Genomic DNA, 17,753 nt, shown 5'->3' with positions numbered 1-17,753 from the left:
TAAGAACACAACCACTGCAAGTAATACTAAATTATAATGAAGTCATCGGGAGTGTATTCCAGCCACCAACCCCCCTCCACTCTCATCAGATTCAACGTGACCTCAGACACAAATCCCTCCAGTCATTTAATTAAAGATTAATATTCCAGAATTGACAACACTGTTGATTCAAGCTTTAAAGAGCAACTGTTCTTGCAACTTTACAAACGAGAAAATGTACATCAGCGTGCACTCTGCTCAGGCCCGTAAATTATTAAAAACATTTTGGGGATTTTATTTTACTTTTTTTTTTTTTTTTTTTTTATAATTTTATTTATTTATTACTATATTAGTATTAATATTTTTTAAGTACTACCCCATACCCACCCCCCTTCATCAGCAAATTACTCTTAACCCCTCCCCTCCTACAACAACCTAAAAAATCCATCTCTGTTTAATACATTATTCCTAGAGCAGGGAACTGATATCCGCTAAAAAAACAAAACAGGACAACAAAATGGTTGACACACTTTTTCTGCTCAAATTAACAATTCTTAGCAGAAGCAGTGATGTGCCACGTGTAGCATGATGTATTTATTGCCAACCCTTCACTTGACAATCTACAGTTCGTACCGGAACAGGTCATGATTTTTAACTTAATAAAAATCATTGTTTTCTATTCTTTGCAAGGAATTGCACGGCACACACTTCGTACATGTTCTCAATTGGTGATGTTTAGGACCGTAATATTTAAAAAAATTAAATGAAAATCTCATTTGATATCAATAGCAAACCCTTCACCATTAACTTACATGTAACAGTTTATATAAAAATCATCATACATGGTATATATTTGGTTTGCGGTAACAACATGTGTGGAGAGTTTGTTCTTAGAGAACTGTCTTTCTTTATTCTACTACCGCGGAGTAGATTTATCAAATTTTCACGGTATTCTTTTCCTAGTAGAAAACTGCACGGCACACAATGTGTATAAACTGCTCTCAATTGGTGATGTTTCAGAATGTTTTATTATGGAAAAAAAATCCAAATGAAAAAAATCCCATGAAAGCGTAAGAAACAAAAAACATTCCATGATTTTTAATTTACTCGAACTTATGAATCCTTGCAGGAAATGTCATGGCGCACACTGTGTACAAATATCCTCAATTGATGTTTCATTAGTTTATTATTGAAAGAATTCAAATGAAAAACTCATTTTAATATCCATAGCATTTTAATATCTTTCAATATCCCTTCACTTAATAATCTACGTTTATATGAAGAAGAAAACAAAAAGGAAAAAACAAAACAGTCCATCATATTAAATTTCATAGAAATCATAATATTCCTAGTAGAAAATGGAACGGCACATGCTGTGTACAAATTATTCTCAAATGTTTCAGGCAGTCTAATAATTGAGAGAAGTCAAATGAAAACAAAACCTCATTTTCATATTCCACAGCCCGGAGGGTTTTTCATTAAAGATAAATACTTGGTACATTAAATTCTGTCTCTCACAGCATCTGGCTACTTCCCATCAACCACCAGCGACAGGTTGCAACGTCAAAATCTCTCCTTGATCTTAAACTAATCCACTAATAAGAAACCCCCGGTCACCCTAAGATCTTTACAATCTTGGCCTGTCCCCGACGCCTTCAAACTCCTCAATCCAAACACCTCGCTAACATTCACTCGGGTTAAACCCCTCCACCTTGTTGCGAGGAGTGTTCCCCTGATGAGATGGTAAGGGGGAACGAGAGGGGAGGGGGATTACCGGTCTTAAGGGTCTTCAGAGCTTTAAAAGAAAATCGCATTAAAGAGGCTTTTGCGTCCATGACTGGGAAGCTTCAAGACGTAATCTATCAGACCATTAAACCTTAAGAAGTGGTAGTATAATTTCTGAGCTACGAGTTTTAAATCGGGATTTGTGCGCCCTGCCCTTCTCCCCCAACTCCCACAGGAATAAAAACACTTTGTGTGACGACAGACATTCAGGCTACGTAAAAAGCGCACAAATCAGTCACTCAGTAACGCTAATGGCGCTCAAACACTATTACTTCTGGTCACTGGGCAATTTGTTTCATTCCTTAAAACCATCTCGGCTCCCTTGGGAGTATAAAGAATGTGCTGTCAAATATAAAGTATGCAACAAGCTAAATCAATCACAAAAACCATCTCTGCCATCACAGGTAACATGTTGTCCCTGGGTGAAGAGAAACAGTTCTCTTGGTCAAGAACGTAAGTGTCATGACCAGGATTCGAACCCATCCTGATGACTTAGCCACCAGAACCTGGGTCTGATACACTAAACCGATAGGCCAGGAGAAGACACACCATAAGACTGGCTCAATAAGGGCTACTCAATAAGCCTTTTTTAGATATGCGGATACAATGCTAAAACACTAAAAGGTTTGGGTAAATTTGTGAGTATACACCCAAACTAAACAGTACACTCCTATCACGTCCACTATACCTCAAAAAGGCTTATGGACATCTCTGCTAATAGTTTGTTCAACATCTGATCTCATAATGCAGCAAAACTCACAAGTTGCAAATGCAAAAAGTACACCAAGATATTGCCTCTCTGCAGAGTTGTAAGTGTGTAGGATTTGGCAAAAGGGTGTCCAGATTTGCTAGAAATTTAAAGACTGGCTGTCCAAATAAGCAAGGTGTACAAATTTAAAACAGGGATCAGCCGTCGATTTCACAAAGAGTTGGGACTCGTCTTATCTTATCTTGAGTTAGGACGAGTAACTCGTCCTAAACTTAGGATTAATCTTAAGGTCTGCATGCTACAGTGCAGGGTTGGGACTCGTCCCAAGTCCTACGATTAGTCTTAAGTTAGGAAGAGTTTTGTGAAATCGATGGCTGGATCTGGATATAATATACATGTATTATGCTCCGATAAAAACGGATACCCGCATTGCATCAGGGTGTCCAAAAGACACGAATTCATCCCTCTGGATAACAGCCTCTCTTTAAATTTAAAAGGGTTGGGGTTGAGGAGTCAATGTATACTGTATGCCCAAAAGATTCTGTTTATAACTGGTGTTTGAGGGAGGGGTCGCAAGTCACACTATAGGAGATGAGAGGTTGAGAGACTACATTTAGAGCAAACAATACAGCTTTCAAAACACTCACTCTATTTTCTTTCCACTATTTGTATTTGGATATTCAGCGCTTATAAAAATACCCTATGGATGAAAAATATCAACAACAAAAAAGACTGGCAGGCGCTTGTATGTAAAAAACCAGCCAGCAACTTGTATCATACAAACGCCGCACTAGAGCAGGCCCATGCATTACATGATGTATTTCAAATTGATTGATACAAACACATGACGCGATCTACGCTAATATTAAAATAATTAGGTCATGGTTTATGACGCCATTTTCTTGACAGCTTCATCAACCGATTTTAATTAAGAACTTCACACCTAGCTTTCTGCGACGTAACTTACCTCATGTTTGTTCGTCTGTAGCGATCCATTTTTCTCTAGTAACCACCGAGACCCGTCCTGTGAAACCGCTTTTTATAAAAGTTACTGGCTCTTGTGTTTACGAGGTGTATTTATTTGCCCTAGTAGAGGTTTCCCGATCAAAGGAATAAGAGCAAGGATCCGTTCAGTGTCACAACACTTCAAGCCAGGGACAGGACGGCACACATCAAAGAATTCTCTTAAATCAATAGCGTGGAGCTCCACTACAGTCAATATGCAGACTAATAAATTCTCTCTCACCGTTTCTTTCCGTTTTCTCAGTAGATTCTGCAACTAGTGTTGATAAATCTTGAAACCATCAGTAGAGTTGTCCCGACTCTCCGAGGAATTAATTGCCGTTTTTGCTCGTACTTTATCTCTCTTTTCTCTAGACAGTACAATCAACTGTTTAACTCCTGCTTTCCGAGTCGATTCGCCAAATTTACATACCATGTACCATGTGGATTAAGCTTGAAATCATCAGTTGGGCCACCACTCTCCGGAGAGAGTTTTATAACCGTATTGTTTCGGGATTATTTCCACAGCAACAGAGAGGTGTAGTCATCAAATGAGGAACTCAATTCATCAGAGCGATCAAGACAAGTCCGTTTCTATCAGTACCAATTATCGTCACTGGGTAAAAGGCGTCTTGTATCAAGGTGTTACGAGCAAGAATACAGACACAGAAAGGAAAAACACAGCCACTAGATCCAGCTCCCTCAGAATGAAGTGACAAACATCGCAACGAGTGTCCGTGAAGTTGAAATTAACGAGCCTATAAAGTGGTGTAGACCTAATCTCCGGTCTCTAATTATTTAAAGTTCTAATAAATAAAAAAAACTGTTGCTGGTTGATCAGATCAGCCTCTTCAAGCAAGGTAGCTCGTGTCGTGTTTTTAAAAACAACAAACACCAAAAACCAATCTGTCGTTGCTGGAAAAAATGCCTTTGATGGTTGATGATTGTTCAAGGAGTGGACGCTTATAATGTTAACTATGAGCGGAGGATTACTGGAAAGATTGCATGTTTCCCCTGATGGGACCGTCATCAAAGAACCAGATGTCGTCTTCTTGTATCCGTGTGTTTCTAAGATTGCATCTCTGAAGATCTGCCGCTGTGCATGGAGAAATGTTTAGGGGGGGAGGTTCTTGTAGTTGTAATCACCGGTGGGAAAGATAAATTCAGCTCGGCCATGAACCAATGACTGCCCAGCTCTCTTATTCTTAAATGCAGGGTTATGAATATTCATTAAGGTCAATGCACCATAAGGCCTTGATGATTGAAAGAGCGACTGGGCCGACGTGACGATACAATAAAGAAGGGACGGCAACAAGTCTCGCGGAAAGAAGAAGGAGGCAATCTCGTTAACATTATAGAAAACCGCCGCGTAGCACAAACTAATCCAGGTACTAAGGCCCCGGCACACAAAGGAATCAATACAAATAGGGCCCTAGGAATGGTTGCACAGTGCAACCCTGGGTTTAAAAACGGCGTCAAAGATCATTACGTTTGATTGGGTCAAAATGAGATGTGAACGACTTGCCCTAGGTGTCAGTAAGCTCGGAAGCTGTTGCTGGATGAGGAACTTAACCCAGGAGGAGGTGTTGATAAAAAGAGGTGTTGATGTTTAAGATGTGAGTATTTGACATGATGATGTTCATAGCAGGAAAAGAAAGTGCTAGTACGGTTATTTATTTTGTGTTTAGAAACCACTCTGCTCATTCACAAAGGTGTGTACATTAGGTAAGTGTGCCAGTGGCAGAAGTGTGGCTGATTTTTTTTCATGAAATGACTGATAAAACAGGGTGTCCAAAAGACACCCAGAAACCTGGACATTCAATATTTAAGTTGAATGGTTTTTGAATGTAAGGGAATCAATGTGTGGTGAAGAGGGTAACTACATGTAGTGGTTTAAACCCGCCGAGGCCTGGTTCTTGATAATTTTACCGAGACGAAGTCCAGGTAAATTATCAAGAACCAGGCGGTACAATTATAGATTGCCGAAGGCACAAGACGGAAACATCGGCTACAATATGAAATATTCATTGGATGCCACTTCTGCAAGTAAAAGTCTCTCCTCTAATAGCAACAATAGATCAGTGCGAGCAAGGGAGTTTGCTCTAAGCGTTTATCAAACTAGCCAGCAGGAATAGGGGCATAATTTCATAAAGCTCTTTTTAAAACAGAAAATGCTGATTAGCAAAGAATTGTCAAAATACGAGTGTAGCACTGATGACAACAGTATCAACTTCATAGAATGTTGGCTGGTAAACTGTTTCTGCTAAGCACAATTTCTCTGTGCTCAGCGAATAGCTGTGCTTACAGACAGGCTTCATGAAATTGGCCTCATCTTGCTAAGTCTGGTGACATTTTGGTAAGCTTTTATCAGTATTCATCACTGCCAACTGCCCACATGGAATATGACCAACAAGGGTGGCACTTTCACTAAAATACAGAGATCTATGATAACATAAAAGTCATTACTCATCTCATAAAAGCACCCCCAGACAGAGCCATACAAAGCTGACGCCTTTGACAGTCTGCTTCCTCCCCCCCCCCCTCCCCGAACGTGCTCCCCGTTGTTTACCCTGTGAACCTCCCCTCTCGCAGTCCCCCAATCTCTTTCTCTTCCGCACAGCCACGACGAGGGAAAGCAATCATTTTCTAAAGTGGCTTTCAATGTTTCAAATCGGAAGCCTCGATACAGTTAGTCGACTAATTGCTTCGGACAGCTACGTGGAGTTTATCATTCTATAGTCGGTAACCAATTTGTCTGATTGATTATGTTCGTTTATTTTGTAATCGGTAACCATGCAACTGTTTTTTAGTATTCTCTCAGTTTCAAATTGTGAATATTCTAATATCCCATTAAAAATTTAGGTTTTTTTTTTCTAAGAAATTGATTTACTCCAATTCCTTTTTCCATTGAAACTTGAGCTCTGCTTCTCGGAAATTGATTACAACATCCTTGTCCCGTGATTCTTTTCACAACACATTACTGGGGCAAGTTCAGCCAATTATGTGATTGGAATTTTCCAGTAAGGCCTACTCATTGATGAAGTTTTTATCCTCTCAATTGGTGTAAAATTAATCTTCCTCAGAGGCAAAATTTGTCAACATTCAAAACATCCGATGACATCATTCTGAGAAATTAGGTCTGTACATTTTTATAGGAGGACGTTCTGGTCCATTCCTAATCCTTACTGTCAATAATTTCCAATCAAAACGGACTTGAATTTGACTATTTGAACCAAGAAATATTCCTCCTTGGAATGTACTAGAGTAAGGACCAATTTGTTTTTGGAATTCAATGACATTGTGTTTCAAATTATGCTCTGAAAAAGTCAGGAATAAACCACACTATTGTATTATTGGTGTTTTTTTCTTTTGCTATTTTCTTGCAACTTTGACGACCAATTGAGCCCAAATTCTCAGGTTTGTTGTTGGAATACATACGTACATACACCAAGTGAGGATACTGAGTCTTTGACAATTACCAAAATTGTACCCTGCCTTTAAGTGATCTTTTAGAGCAGCTAGCATGTATTCTGGTCTTAGTTTTCCAATCCAATCTAATGGGTTATTTGCTCACTTTTAAATTGCTCACTAGAAAAGAGTCAGTCACAGTTTTGTCATTAATAATTCATATGAGATTATGATGTGCCATAAAATAGTGCCAGGCAAATGGTTACAGATTAGTTTTAATGGCGGTATTAGGTCGAATGGGTTATGAAAGACATGGAACAATTCCAGCCAGGAATATTGCAAGCATTAGCAACACAATTTCACCAAACTTGATTATTTGACATGCAGGCATACAACCATGATTAGCCAAGTCTTACTTGAAAAGGGTTACCAGCTTTCATGCTATACTGCACAGTTTGTGACTGGTTCCCTGCTTCTTTTGCTAAGCAGCTAAGCAGAAATGTTTAAAGCACTATTTTCTGTTGTTTGTAAAAAGCAGCTTAATAAAAATTGGACCCTGTTTGTTGACCTTGATCTGAATGGCGTTATCCATTATCGTACATTATTGGGATTCAACTGAGCATTTTCAACATTTTCCCCGGCCAAGAATTAAGGTTGAGAATCTACATTGTAAATGTACTCGTGACCTTGCCTTGGTGCCCCTTAACAAAATCATCCAATCGATAATAGAGGGCCTTCGGCACGCTGAGTTGAAACAAGGTCACTGGAATGTGTTTTTCACTAATAATAGCTTTAAAAGCCCTACATACATGGGGTGTACTGTGCAATTTGGGGCATTTTACATAAATAGTTTATCAAGTATCATAATAAACCACACGGGAAACTGACTTGGAGTAAACTTTAAAGATTCTTTTTTTTGTGGACTAAACAAAGATAATTCGACCAAAGTGGGACTTGAACCTGCGACCTCAAAAATAATGTGCCACAGATCTACCGCCTGAGCTATCCAGCCCTAATTTTGGCATTCTCCCTAATTTGACAATTTTATCCTTTTTTGGGGGGAGTGCCAGTCAGAAACCATTCAAACTGTAACTGTTGTATAGCCAGGGATCACACCAAAGTTTAAGATACAATGTGGGAGTTAGCAGCAAAGGTATTACATGTAAAAGGGGATACAACTTTTTATAAACCACAAAGAGGGAAACTTACTGTGTAAATTTTAAATAATTTGATAAGTGTTTTATCAAGTTATGATTGTTTGAATAAGATGTCCACCTCCCCCCCAAACAAAAAATGTTATAAAAATTGAACAAAACAAGTGAATAAAAAAAAATTAAAAAACACATTTTAAATAACATTCTACATTTAAATAAAATAAATAAATAAGTAAATAAATAGGTTGTGTGTTAATCGGGCTGCAATTCGTGGATATCGACCTCAAATTTGCACATGTATCAAAATAGGCCCCAATTTTTGCATCGCCCAGCAAGTTAAGGGTATAGTATCCTGTGTGTCCGATACGGTATAGATTGTGTATGGGGAAAAAAACCTGGATGTAAATTATTAACCCACACAAAAAATAAAATCTCAAAAATTCGACCAAAATGTACAACAGCATTCTTCTTTTACATTAACAGTCCTAGTCCACTCCTGCATACACTCCCCCTTCTCTACCTACAATGTTGATAACCTTTGCACAAGGATGCCAACAGCAAGCCTCTAAAACAGAGCGTTTACGGGATTATAATTTGATTTCGCTTTGAACTAAATGCCATTCAATATCAAGGCCACATGGAACGCGTCAAGCGCGATGATGCTACGCTCGGCTGAACACCATCATGGGGCACGGCTAATCGGTCCCCGAGGCAAAATTTACTCCCCCAAAGTAATATTTTCTCATCGTCTCTTCAAGGTTGTTGGGCTCTTTAGTGATTTAAAGCACATCATGTGGTCATGACCAAGGGTGTTGTGGTCACGCAAGTGATGGGGGCTATAAGGCAAGTGAACAAGTTTTAAAGGAACACGTTGCCTTGGATCGGACGAGTTGGTCTATAACTGAGCGTTTGTAACCATTTTTTGTAAAATGCATATGGTTGGAAAGATGTTTTAAAAGTAGAATAAAACTATCCACACATGTTTGCCACGAAATTGCGTGGGTTTCCTTTTACTGCGCGAACTAACACGGTCAGCCATTTATGGGAGTCAAAAATTTGACTCCCATAAATGGCCGACCGTGTTAGTCGACGAGGTAAAAGGAAAAATGTGCAACTTCGAGGCATGTTTGTGTGGATCATTGCATTATACTTTTACAACATCTTTCTACCCGTATGCATTTTATAAAAAACAGTCACAAACGCTTTTCAAAGACCAACTCGTCCGATCAAGGCAACGTGTTCCTTTAAGCTTGTATTGGTTTTACATCTAAGATTCTTAGCTTTGGATTTGAAGAAGGCCTCTCCAGTTCAAGCTCCTTGGGTCTGCAGTTTCAACATTGTACATTGGTTTTGCATCGGGGAATCTAATTTGTTAGAATAAAATGGTGGACATCATAATAGCTTATTCATTGCATGACAGTAGACAGATGCCATACTTTGTACAAAGTTAGGGTATGACAAATTTAGCCATGTTATTGTTAGCTGAAGGAGGGGCTGGGGTGATTTATTGATTTGTTGAGATTAATTAATTAACTGCGGCATTTGCTTGTTTACTTTCACCCGGCCCACCAGTGGCAGTGATGCAGTGAACATTCACAATTTATTTAATTTTTTTGAAAGTTTTTAGGAACGCCGAGACCTAAAACATATCAGTCGGGTGTCCATATTGTACAACTTCTGTTTATGCTTTTTTTAAGTGCACCGTGTAACTTGTCCGGCCAAGTTGACATCTGCATGCAGTGAACATTGATTGGACACGGCAAGCAAATCTTGCTCGTCCACCATGGCCCACCACACCACGGACGAATTGGTTTTGCTGGTCTGTGTCACAGTTTGAGTCTTTGACCACTGCAAAACTAATGCTAACAACCCTCTGACTATGTGTAAAACAAATAGAGGCACTAACCTTCATTCAGCGAAAAAGAGGGAAAATTCTTGGATGCAGCCTTCCACTTGAAATGTTGAAGAAGTAGAACTCGAGTCAAGTCACATTTTTCACAATCCGAGGATGTTGTTTTTCGGTGACAGATGGAGTGCGCCTCCAACGTCAAGAGCCTGCTCGAGGTGATACGATAGACTAAGTAACAGTCCATTTTGTGTTTTTTTTAAACACAGTTGGCGCACCCAGCCAGACAGCTCCTCTGTGGACCCCGGTTAGAACCCATCATAAACCACGAGCAGTGTATGTGGATAGGGTTTTGGGTTGGGTAAAAATTCTTTTCAAAATCGGTAGAGGGGAACCCAAGATAATGCCCGCTGAGGGCCTGTATAGTGCAGAACTCTCCAAAGGACTTGAAACAAGTTTATTAATTGTTACATAAAAACATACACACACACGTTGTCCTCGAGTGTCGGCTGGCTGTGTGTGTATGTGGCGGGTGTTCTGGTGATCAAAACATCGCGAAAATCATGCCTAATATTCGACAGTGAAACCCAAAATGTCGGTTGATCAGAAAGAGAGGGCAGTGGCAGCCATTGTAGGGTGTGTGGTCAGTGATGCTGCAGGTATTGTTCGTTACAAATATTTCCATCGTTCCGTCATTTACTCTTGTAATGCATTGTTACGCAACGGAGCATTCCATATTATCATTGATGTGTTGTTGTGTAGTGTGACTGTGCAATTTATGGTCTACATTTAACCTTAACAAGACATGTTTGAACAGTACCTTGGCGAGCAGCCCAGGTTGGACTCTGACGTCCTACCAGGGCTGCTTGGCAAGGTGTCTACAAATAGTAAACAATATAAACTCCTAGTCCTAGTCCCTTTTGATATTTTAACCACCACTTTGACTAGTCAACAAGACAATCAAGGGAAAATCACTTGTTGTTTTTGATAATTGATTGATTGTTTTTTCCCACGTAGCTTGATTGGTGATTGAGGACACTAGCAATGTGTTTGCATAATAATAAGTGAGATTGGGATCAAGGAGCTTTGGGGCCAGGAAGGGGGAGGGGCACTAAAAACTCGCTAAGCACAGAAAAGTAATGCTTAGCAGACCAAAAGTCATTAAAGTTACATTGTTGTTACTGGTGCGGCGCCCAACCCATCTTTGCTTAGCATAGAAATTTGCTTAGCAGTACTTTCTGATTAACAGCTTTGTGAAATTGGGTCTAGGATAAATGAACACCTGTAAATATATATAATTTCTTGTTATTATGCGGTGAAGGTTGCTGGCAATACATTTTTGTTGTGTAGATTTTAATAAGATGTTAAGTTTGCATCGGGGATAAAGAATACTAATTGGTTTGTACCCATACACCGATGGGTGTTAGCACTGTATACTCGGTACTTTCCCCGAGTCCTGTAAAAAAATATCACAGGCATGTTACTTGGGTGGGATTCCAACCCACGACCCTTGCAATTCTAGAGCAGTGTGTAGATTTTGTTCTTTGAGAACTTGTCTTGCTTTATTTATTCTACTGCCATTGAAAATCATGTTTTGTTTTTGTTTTTTAAACAGCCCAGCCACTACATTGGATTTACAACCTAGGCAAGCTGGATGGCATCGTCGGCAGTCGCAGAGACTCAGTTGAATTCTGGGAACCGTCTCATAATCCATTCTATTGTATTGAGACTGGACGGGGCACCAGTTACGCTGACCAAACCCAAACACTGCTGGAGTCGCTGGTTGCTTGTGAAGGTTATTTAGTTGCAAGCAAATAGTTTGTGGGCTGACAATTCAACTTTAGCATAATCTTTCTCAAAGACTTTAAAAAAAGTAATAATAATTCTCCCAAATCAAAACTAGAGAATGTTCCTTTTCCATTTTATGTCATGTGAATGTTATATCGTCGAAAAAATGTAAATTTGTGGGTAGGATTTAATTTGGAACATAGACTGCCAAAATAAACGAGAGCAAATTGTGATCACTTTCACTGTCCGACATACCTTGTTGTGCAAACGATGGTTAACATCAATTCAGAACATGCAGAATGATAAAAATTGCCTACATGTATTTCTCTAAGATAAAATGATCCCTGGTGAAACCAGGAGAAACAAAATTGTCCTTGAAAATTCTTTTTAAAGATTCATCCCAGTTGTTTAATCTAGTAGCTGTTAAATTTACTGCAGCCAGGTGTCTCAAAATAACTAATTTGCAACATTAAATCTTCATTGTTCTTAAAGGAACACGTTGCCTTGGATCGGACGAGTTGGTCAAAACAAAAGCGTTTGTCACCGTTGTTTATATAATGCATATGGTTGGAAAGATGTTTTAAAAGTAGAATACAATGATCCACACAAGTTTGCCTCGAAATTGCGTGGTTTTTCTTCTACTGTGCGAACTAACACGGTCGGCCATTTATGGGAGTCAAAATTTTGACCCCCATAAATGGGCGACGTGTTAGTCGACGAGGTAAAAGGAAAACCACGCAATTTCGAGGCATGTTTGTGTGCATCATTGTATTCTACTTTTACAACATCTTTCCAGCCATATGCATTTTATAACAAACGGTTACAAACGCTTTCGAAAGACCAACTCGACCGATCCAAGACAACGTGTTCCTTTAACAGGTTTTAACAAGGCAGATTTTGCACAGAGATTAAAAGCCACATTTGGGCCAGGTTCACGCTACGACAACAAGCTGAATAGCAAGTATGTTATGAAGAGTGGCAAGCAGAAGGGATACCCAATCGATGGTCCCTGGAACCCAAAGGTCATAAAGGACTTCTTGGCCAAGTACGCTCAGGGTATGCAGTTCACAGGTGAGGGTCAAAGGTCATATATTATTATTATATATTTCTGGTAGCGAAACCAAAGATGAATCATCAGTACTTCAACCACTAATAGCTTGCAAGCCTGAGGAAACCTGTAGACGAGTGCTTGCTGTCAACCAGAAACACCGGGGCTAACCCTGAAAACCAGTTCATACTGCCGGCGAATGCGAAGCTAACTTTGGTGGCGCAACAATCGGTACGGGCTCCATTTCCCGAGTATGAACCTGGCTTTACTCTTTGGCGATAAGTGTTCTAAAAGTACACAGGACCTATGGCTAATTGGCCCATCTGAGGGACAAAGTAATTATGGTGACTGATCTTGCTTAAGGACACAAGTGGCACAACCAGGACTCAAACTCACACTCGGAAAGACCTGGGCCCAATTTCATAAAACTGTTAAGCAGTAGGCCTAAGTTCTGCTTAGCAAATGACTTGGCTAAGCAAGAAATGACAGCGGTACCAGTCGCTGCAAAACATCACATCATTTGAGCGTATTTTAAAAAGGAAAACGATTTTGAATGACTTTCTAATATTAACTTGGTATTTTACTTCATAGGGAGTAGAGATGTGGCCGACATGGGCGCTGTCGTTCCAGTTGTTGCCATGGTTGCAATGTACGCAGGTAGAGCAGAAATGCTGGAAAAGGTTGAAGAGGCTTTAACTGTGCTTTACGAACTTGAGGAGGCAGTCGCCGTAGGGATGGCTGCTGCCAGGTAGGAAGTAAAGACAAGTCTGTGTAACCCTAATAAGTCTTGGTAGCAATCTTCATTGAGTTGAGAAACCATTCAAAACCGTTCAACTATGGGTTTTGTAGGGTGGAGCAACTGTGCACAGAACTAACTGTGTGTACTGTTCGTATGCATTCAGATACGATATCATATTGCAGGCTGGCGTATATTTCATCCAGTATTCAAAACCACAGTGACTGATATTGAATGGTCAGACAGTAGGAGGGTTGACTGTGTACTGTGTACATGCATTCACCACATTATATCATATTGCAGGCTGGCATAGTTCATCTCATTTAAAACCACAGTGGTGAATGATATTAAATGGTCAGACAGTAGGAGGGTTAAAGTAAATAACAGTTCAGGAGGTTTGCACTTCAGTCTTGATCAGGAAGAGGCCTTCAAAGTGGATGATCAAGGCGGAAGAAAATGTCATCCATGAACATTTAACCGCCCATTAACCACTCTGTCTCCATTACAGAATTCTGGAGCAGTTTGTGTTGCATCCTGGAATGGATGGTGTCGCTGCCATTGAAGCCGTAATGCAACAGCTGTCCGACCCGAAGAGGGCCAACCCTAACGACCTTGACAGAGCTGTGATTGGTCAATTGAAGAATGTACTGGAGAAGAAGACTAGCGAGCACCGTTATGCGGCCAAGAAGTTCTTTTTGAACAGCTGAGGTACATTTACATTTTCAGCTGATACTTGTAGTAATAATAATACAGCATTTGTAATGCGCACTTTCCTTTCAACCATTAAAAGGCGTTGGTCTGGTAGTCTTTTTTTGAATATCGAGGCGCATTCTTTTGAGTTGATTCTCCCTTATGCCGCTTCTCAGGGCTGTGAACTTAGGTGTGACGCCACTCCCTCTTGAGGACATGCCTGCCCATGTCGCCCTCGAGGCGAGTGTCGATGTGCCAGGAGGACCCTGTTCCAGTCTAGGAAGAGGTCAACCACCCGAGTGTGCCAGTTGGGAGTAGACCTCTCGGGTTGGCAGTTGTGGCAATCTGCATTAGCTCGCTTTGGCTGGTTGGTTTGCTACTCATGATGGATAAATACAATGACAATGATGATGACGGTGATAATTGTGGCTTCTTATATAGCACACATGTCCGTCACTCAGTGATGCTCCTGGCGCTGTAACATACAGTATTTCCTGCAAGATGTGGGAGTTAGTGATGATGGTTGAATAGCTTCCGACTGGCACTCAAAAAAACACAAAGATTGACAAAATAGGTAGACGACCATCATAGGTCTAGTTAGCTAAGTTGTTGGAGTCAGTCAGTCAATCCTTCTTGCACCATATCCCACAGGACGTTTGCTCCACAAATTTTTACTATCCACTCTTGCCCTCATCACAGGTAGAAGGTGCTGTTAGCAATGATGCAAGTTTCTGATTTCTTCCATGGCCTGCCTCGCCTATTTTTCCCAGTTACTGTTTCAAGTAAGATGCATTTCGTGAGTCTTTGGTAGAGTGCCGGCAATTTAATCTGGAGGTCACAGTCCCACTCCAGTCAATTTGTCTTTCTATAAATTCTATAAATGATGTCTGCTTTCCTCGATCATTGTCGAGCACTTTTGTCGTTTGATCTTCAGCAATTTCTTTTTTTGTCTTCGCAGACCTACCCGGGGCCTTTCAGTCGGCCCTTCATTCGCTGATAAACCACACTGACTTGGCAGCTGGTGTCCGGACGACCATCATGGCCGGAGGATGCAATGCGAGTCGCTCGGGGTTCATCGGCTCTTGTCTCGGAGCAAGAGTAAGTTTTCAAAACTTTCCTGACTGCCTAAACTGACAGAAACATCAAGTTATTTTAAAAGTATTATACAAGATTCGTAGAGCTACATAGTTGTAGACTGTTAACGCTTTATGTGATCAACCAAAATAATTGAATACAGTGTTCATGACATGTTTTGTGTGGTCAACCGTAATTATAAAATAACTAACATGTTAAAATGTTGGCTTAATCCCTCGTGTTATTTGGGAGAAAATGGTGAAAACCCATGCACATTTTTCAGCAGGTTACAAATTGTCCTTACTTTTGGTTTAACAACCAAAATCAGCTGTTGCATATTTTCTTGAATATGACTTCAATTTAGAGGAAAATATTTCCCAGAAATAATGTATGAACTTTATAATCAGTATGCTTTTGGAACTAATTTTCAACAGTGATGGTTTTTTCCTTACCAATCTTGTATATCATTCGGCATCAAACTGTAACATGAAATTAAAAAATGATGCAAATAGTACAAACAATGCAAGTATTCATCAAGTGTTAGGTCCAGTATGGTTTAAATTTCTGTTATTTTACAACAACAAAACAAACAATTTTTCATGATTAAGTTCTCACTAACCAAACATTTTCTTGTTCTCCAATTTTTTTATTTTTTTTTAACAGAACGGCTCACAGGGTATCCCAGAGACCTGGAAATCCAAGACCTTCTCCTACTCCAAGGTCTTAGAACTTTCACAAAAGTTGGTTGCAATTAAACTTCCAGAATAACTTAATCATCTCAGGAATTGTATTATAATATTTTCATATCTTTAGTATTTGGAACTTAAATATTTCCATGACATTTTGTTGAATTTATGATGAAGTTGGACTAAAATGTCTTTGTACATGTTTAATTTTTGATGGCAATGCCATATCAATAATGTCATGGAAGAATTTGAATTGAATACTGAGATATATTTATCAGTAGCAATAAAACAGTAACAGGGTTAGCTATACTCAATTGAGTGTCGACCGCAAAATTTGTATGCACGTGATGTGAACAAACACACAAGTTATTTGTGGAACACTTGCAACTACATGGTATTAGCTTACCAGACAATATGCTCACCTTACAATCGTTATCAAAGTAACATCGCAAGTCTTTCTCCACAAACTTTCTCGTATGTGCACGATGGCAGCAGTATTCAGTATTTTGCACTTAAATTGTGTGCTGATCGAAGTGGCTTAATTTTTCTTCTGAGCCGGTCGTCATAGAGTGGTGGTCAGGACGACCAGCAATATTTTGATGTCTCTTTAAACATTTCAAGTAGAAACTTATTTGACAAACGATGTATTAAAGTACCGGTAAACAATTTTGCATTTATAAACAACTAGTTATATGCCCAACTAGCCCAAGAAAAACAGAAAAAGGTTTGTCATATTTGTGTGCATAATATGAATTGCACCACCAGTGATGCATTTCAATCACATTTTATTCAAAACAACAACTTAGGTGAGGAGAATTTTACATTTCTGAGTAATATGTCATATATTTATCGAGAAAGATTACAAAATTGTTTCTTTGTTACCAGAGGCAGCTGTTAATATGTTTAACAATTTTTGTATGGTATCAATAAAGTGATTATTTATCGATTAGAACTTGTTGTCTCTATGCAGTGAATATCGAGCGACAACAAAACTAAAGTACAAGTATCAAAACTGAATTAGAATCATCTGATTTAGTAACTGTGACATCTTCCTCAAACCTTATCTCTGTGCCGCCCCCAAATTGGGCAATATTTTCACATTTTAGACAATCACATGATTACCTTGAAGCCTGAGAGTGCTGGTTGTGGTGTTTGTCTGTGCACATCCACCTTGAGGCACTTTGTTACTGCCTTGCTGATGTAGCTGTTAGACCCTGCTCCATACCCTAGAAACGTTCACCCTAACCCTCTCACTAGGCTATCCACTCTTCAAATGCTGATGAATGACTTGTCAGCCTTGGTTAAGTAGCTCTTGAGACCCCGCTCCATACCTACAAACGTACACCCTAACCCTCACACTAGGCTACCCACCAATGACTCGAACAGCCTCAGTTAAGTAGCTCTTGAGACCCCGCTCCATACCTACAAACGTACACCCTAACCCTCTCACTAGGCTATCCACTCTTCAAATGCTGATGAATGACTTGTCAGCCTTGGTTAAGTAGCTCTTGAGACCCCGCTCCATACCTACAAACGTACACCCTAACCCTCACACTAGGCTACCCACCAATGACTCGAACAGCCTTAGTTAAGTAGCTCTTGAGACCCCGCTCCATACCTACAAACGTACACCCTAACGCTCTCACTAGGCTATCCACTCTTCAAATGCTGATGAATGACTTGTCAGCCTTAGTTAAGTAGCTCTTGAGACCCCGCTCCATACCTACAAACGTACACCCTCCCCACCAAGGCGACCCAATCATTTTGAAAAAAACGAAGACTCGACTACCTTCAAGAGATAGCTCTTGACCCCCACCCCATATCCTACAAACACCCACCCTTCCCCTC

The 17,753-nt window shown here is 39.9% G+C and overlaps 2 protein-coding genes across 3 annotated transcripts in view; one reads left to right on the top strand and one right to left on the bottom strand.

The window, feature by feature from the left end:
* LOC139948433 (uncharacterized) overlaps positions 1 to 10,052 on the bottom strand; it is a 38,291-nt gene extending 28,239 nt beyond the window's left edge. The window contains exon 1 of one of the 2 annotated variants that reach the window (XM_071946581.1): positions 9,944 to 10,052. Coding sequence is in view for 1 of the 2 variants with exons in the window: in XM_071946580.1 (XP_071802681.1) it covers positions 3,441 to 3,469 (29 nt within the window). In the remaining variant the exon portion in view is untranslated. Of the gene's footprint in view, positions 1 to 3,440; positions 4,152 to 9,943 lie in introns of those variants that run through there. The other variant, XM_071946580.1, reaches the window with a different exon arrangement.
* Positions 10,053 to 10,355: 303 nt separating this feature from the next.
* LOC139948285 (crystallin J1A-like) lies at positions 10,356 to 17,736 on the top strand. The gene is made up of 7 exons (XM_071946387.1): positions 10,356 to 10,542; positions 11,499 to 11,678; positions 12,551 to 12,742; positions 13,311 to 13,467; positions 13,964 to 14,163; positions 15,104 to 15,243; positions 15,883 to 17,736. The coding sequence occupies exons 1-5, from the start codon at positions 10,476 to 10,478 to the stop codon at positions 14,160 to 14,162; spliced, it is 795 nt and encodes a 264-aa protein (XP_071802488.1). The 5' UTR covers positions 10,356 to 10,475; the 3' UTR covers position 14,163; positions 15,104 to 15,243; positions 15,883 to 17,736.
* The last annotated feature ends 17 nt before the right edge of the window (positions 17,737 to 17,753 follow it).

This window comes from Asterias amurensis, chromosome 15 (assembly GCF_032118995.1).
Source record: "Asterias amurensis chromosome 15, ASM3211899v1".
In the NCBI taxonomy this organism is placed as follows: Eukaryota; Metazoa; Echinodermata; class Asteroidea; order Forcipulatida; family Asteriidae; genus Asterias; species Asterias amurensis.
Note: the sequence above shows the minus strand (reverse complement) of the source record. Positions and strands in the feature narration are given on the sequence as shown.

Coding starts and splice junctions, on each gene's coding strand:
- LOC139948285 (XM_071946387.1), top strand. CDS start 10,476: ATGTCGGTTGATCAGAAAGAGAGGGCAGTGGCAGCCATTGTAGGGTGT. Junction 11,679..12,550: donor GTCGCTGGTTGCTTGTGAAG/GTTATTTAGTTG, acceptor TTCCTTTAACAG/GTTTTAACAAGGCAGATTTT. Junction 12,743..13,310: donor TCAGGGTATGCAGTTCACAG/GTGAGGGTCAAA, acceptor TTTACTTCATAG/GGAGTAGAGATGTGGCCGAC.